At 40.8% G+C, this 3073-nt stretch overlaps 1 protein-coding gene across 1 annotated transcript; it reads right to left on the bottom strand.

Annotated features, from left to right (window-relative positions):
• Nucleotides 1-653: 653 nt before the first annotated feature.
• Nucleotides 654-2834, bottom strand: LOC110486968 (dexamethasone-induced Ras-related protein 1). The gene is made up of 2 exons (XM_021558839.2): nt 2474-2834; nt 654-2248 (listed from the first exon to the last, which is right to left on the bottom strand). The coding sequence occupies exons 1-2, from the start codon at nt 2742-2744 to the stop codon at nt 1713-1715; spliced, it is 807 nt and encodes a 268-aa protein (XP_021414514.1). The 5' UTR covers nt 2745-2834; the 3' UTR covers nt 654-1712.
• Nucleotides 2835-3073: the final 239 nt, after the last annotated feature.

Below are 3073 nucleotides of genomic sequence, written 5' to 3'. Positions count from 1 at the left end.
TCTTTTCTCCCTTTGGTTCATGACGTTATAAAATGGTAAGTCTTTAATTTGACATGTATTTCGATAGTGTGTTTATTACCGGGGAGAGTTTATGCATATATTTGTCCTGGTTTGGTAGAATGTGTTATGACGCTAACGTTAGCCAGCTTGCTAGTTACAGTTCAATAGTCTAATCTTGAGAAGCAGCAACAATTTGGTTAAATTATGTTTGTGTTTTGTAAAAAATAATATGCTTTAACCAACGTGTACTTCTTTGTCCATCTATGTCGAAAGCATGGACAAAGATAGTCAAGATGTCCATCAAGAACTGGTCAAGTTTAAGACAAGGATTCAGGAAGCGCGCGAGCAGATCGGAGCCATGCCGGGAATTGACAAGAGCCTGTCGGAGCAGCAGCATGAACTAGAGACGCTGCGGGAGCAAGTCCACACCAAGAATCAGCTACTGCAGAAATACAAGAGTTTGTGTATGTTTGAGGTTCCCAAAGCGTCGTGAGGGATTTTTGACAGTACTAAAGAAACTAACTGAATTCAGGAGACACTTGGAGAGGAACACACATGTACTGAAAATTATATATTTGTATATTTAGAGGACTGAGAAAATGACCATCCATTTGACATCGTGAGAAATGATCTTGTTTATATGGATTATTTTTGGGGATTCCATCTCTTGGCTCCGTGTTCTCATTTGCCTTTCAAATCTAACAACTCATGCAGTATAACTTGAACTCATCCCGTTTGTCAAAACCACCAGAGCACATTTTATTTCACTATAACACTACCTTCAGGCATTATCTTGTATTGTAAACTGTCCCATTTTTACTTTGTAAAAAATGTATTATCCATACTGAATTAAAATGCCCTCTCAAGTTTGTGTATGCAGTGGATGATTATTTTATGTGATGGTTTTGTTGTTGCGCTATTCAGATTGCGTGCTGCAGATTGTCAATGCAGTAGGCCTAAAATTAAACCTTTGTTTTAATTCCTTGTGACTTGTCTTTACTCAGTTTCTTAGTAAGATTGTAGCATCGGCCACATTAAGTGCGCTGTTATTTTTCATGAATTACATGTTAATAGCTTGTTGGCCTAAATGGAAACATCAATCTGCTAGCTACCATATGCCTAACTCTTCTCAGAAAGTATGTATTTCATAAATTAGGTACAGGCTACTTGTTTAGCTAATGGTATAAGTGTCACTGAAAGGGCATGGAATATGCTTTACCAATGTTCAAAAAGATGACAGAAAAAAGGGATGGATATACGTTTCAAATTGATCATTTTATTTTCTCCATGTTTATTTTTTGTAAAAAGTAAACGATGACATAAGAATAAGCATTCATATGTGTTAAGTATGCAATTAACATTCAAGTTCAGTTCCGTGTGAAAAATAAAATGTAAACAAATGCCACCCCACAAGTGCAGGCTTCATTCTCCATTCAGTAATGTCATTTTACAGCATGTAGCTATAGTAACAAGACCACTAGAGGTTCTCTGAAGCCATATCACATTTGATCACCCTGACTCCACAGATACATATCTGACAATGACCATGCCTTCTCGCGTGGTTTGGGACATACACCCCTGGCTGTCACTGCGTCTTGGCGTGCTTCCTTATCCTGGACTCAGCACACTGGCATGAAGCCTGGCGGGTATCATCTCCATCGCTGTATAGAACATCTCGTAACATGTCTCCATGTGCATTGTCAAGTGAGTCCTTAGCAGATGGTGCATCTGTCTTTCTCTTTTCCCTGGCTGCAGCCAGTAGCTTTCTCTTTGATATACATTAAGTCACTTTGCACGCTTGGTCGGCGCGCAAACGGTGCCACAATCCCGTATGCCTCGCCGTCTTTGAATTTCTTATTTCTGAAAGATTTTCTTCTGCTGTTTTGCAGTACTTCGCAAAACTGTAAGGAAACTTTGCGGTGAGAGTCCGGGCTCATCTCGTTGGGCAGTTTAGCCATGGTAAAAAGAGTCTGAAACATCTGTTCGACATTAGTGTTCCGTTTTGCAGAGATCTCATAGTAGGCACACTGTTCATCACCAGCCACCAGCTTCTCAATCTCCTCATTCTGAACCTCCCGGTTAAACTCCCGGTCACACTTGTTCCCGCAGATAACTATCGGGACATCTACGTTCTCCTTGGTTTTGTTTTTCAGGCAGGACTTGGTTTCGTAAATTTGACGCTTCAGGCGCTGGACCTCTTGGAATGAGTCTCTGTTATCCAGACTAAACACCAAGATAAAAACATCACCTACGGAGAGAGAAATGGAAGGAACATTAATATCACAGCTCAAAAGTCAATGTACTTTCCATAATGCACAGCACAAGTTTTGCGTTACGCATAAGCATGCATTTTAGTGAAGATAAATTTACATATTATTCTCATAGAAAGTGATTTGCAGAATGAAGCTTAATATTAGGATTCAGTTTTGCATAAAGACATTTGTCTGTTTCATTCGTTCACAGTTAAGCTTACCAGTAAGGATAGAGAGTCTCCTCATAGCGGGGAAGGGATGGTTTCCAGAGGTGTCCAGAATGTCCAACTGGTACGCATCTCCCCGAATGCTGTATAATTTCCTATGAAAGTCCTCGATTGTTGGCGTGTACTGGTCGTCGACTTTTTTATTCAGAAACCGAGAGATGATGGCCGTCTTGCCAACTTTTGTGGATCCTAGAATCACCATCCTGTGGCAGTTTTTGGCCGGGATGTTAAACTCGTTCTCGGAAGGAGATATTTTTTTAATCATAATTGCGAGCTTTGCGCACCGACAAATGTCTTTGGTAGGAGAGCGAGATGCTGAATGAGGGGGATCCTGCCTCTTTGTAAGCGCTGTTACTTTGCTGAGTTTGAAGCGAGCGGGACTGGGTATATATAGGCGATGCCGACCACACTCCTCCCCGGTGCGTCATGCAATTACGCATCGGTCTGAGGGGAGAATGCATAGATCATATGAGAGAGAGGCTGTAGTTATGACTTTGCGCCTGTTTATACGTGAGTCTGTATCTGAGCGGACAGAGTAAAGTATATAAATCATTTTGAGAAATAAATGGGTTTAAAAACTCTGTGTAAAGTATG

This window comes from Oncorhynchus mykiss, chromosome 13, assembly GCF_013265735.2.
Source record: "Oncorhynchus mykiss isolate Arlee chromosome 13, USDA_OmykA_1.1, whole genome shotgun sequence".
NCBI classification, from domain to species: domain Eukaryota; kingdom Metazoa; phylum Chordata; class Actinopteri; order Salmoniformes; family Salmonidae; genus Oncorhynchus; species Oncorhynchus mykiss.
This window is presented reverse-complemented; position numbering and strand designations above follow the sequence as displayed.

Bases quoted from the DNA above. Each gene is read 5' to 3' on its own strand.
- LOC110486968 (XM_021558839.2), bottom strand. From the start codon at position 2,744: ATGATTAAAAAAATATCTCCTTCCGAGAACGAGTTTAACATCCCGGCC. The intron at 2,249-2,473 runs GTAAGCTTAACT...CTCTCTCCGTAG, and splicing joins GAGACTCTCTATCCTTACTG to GTGATGTTTTTATCTTGGTG.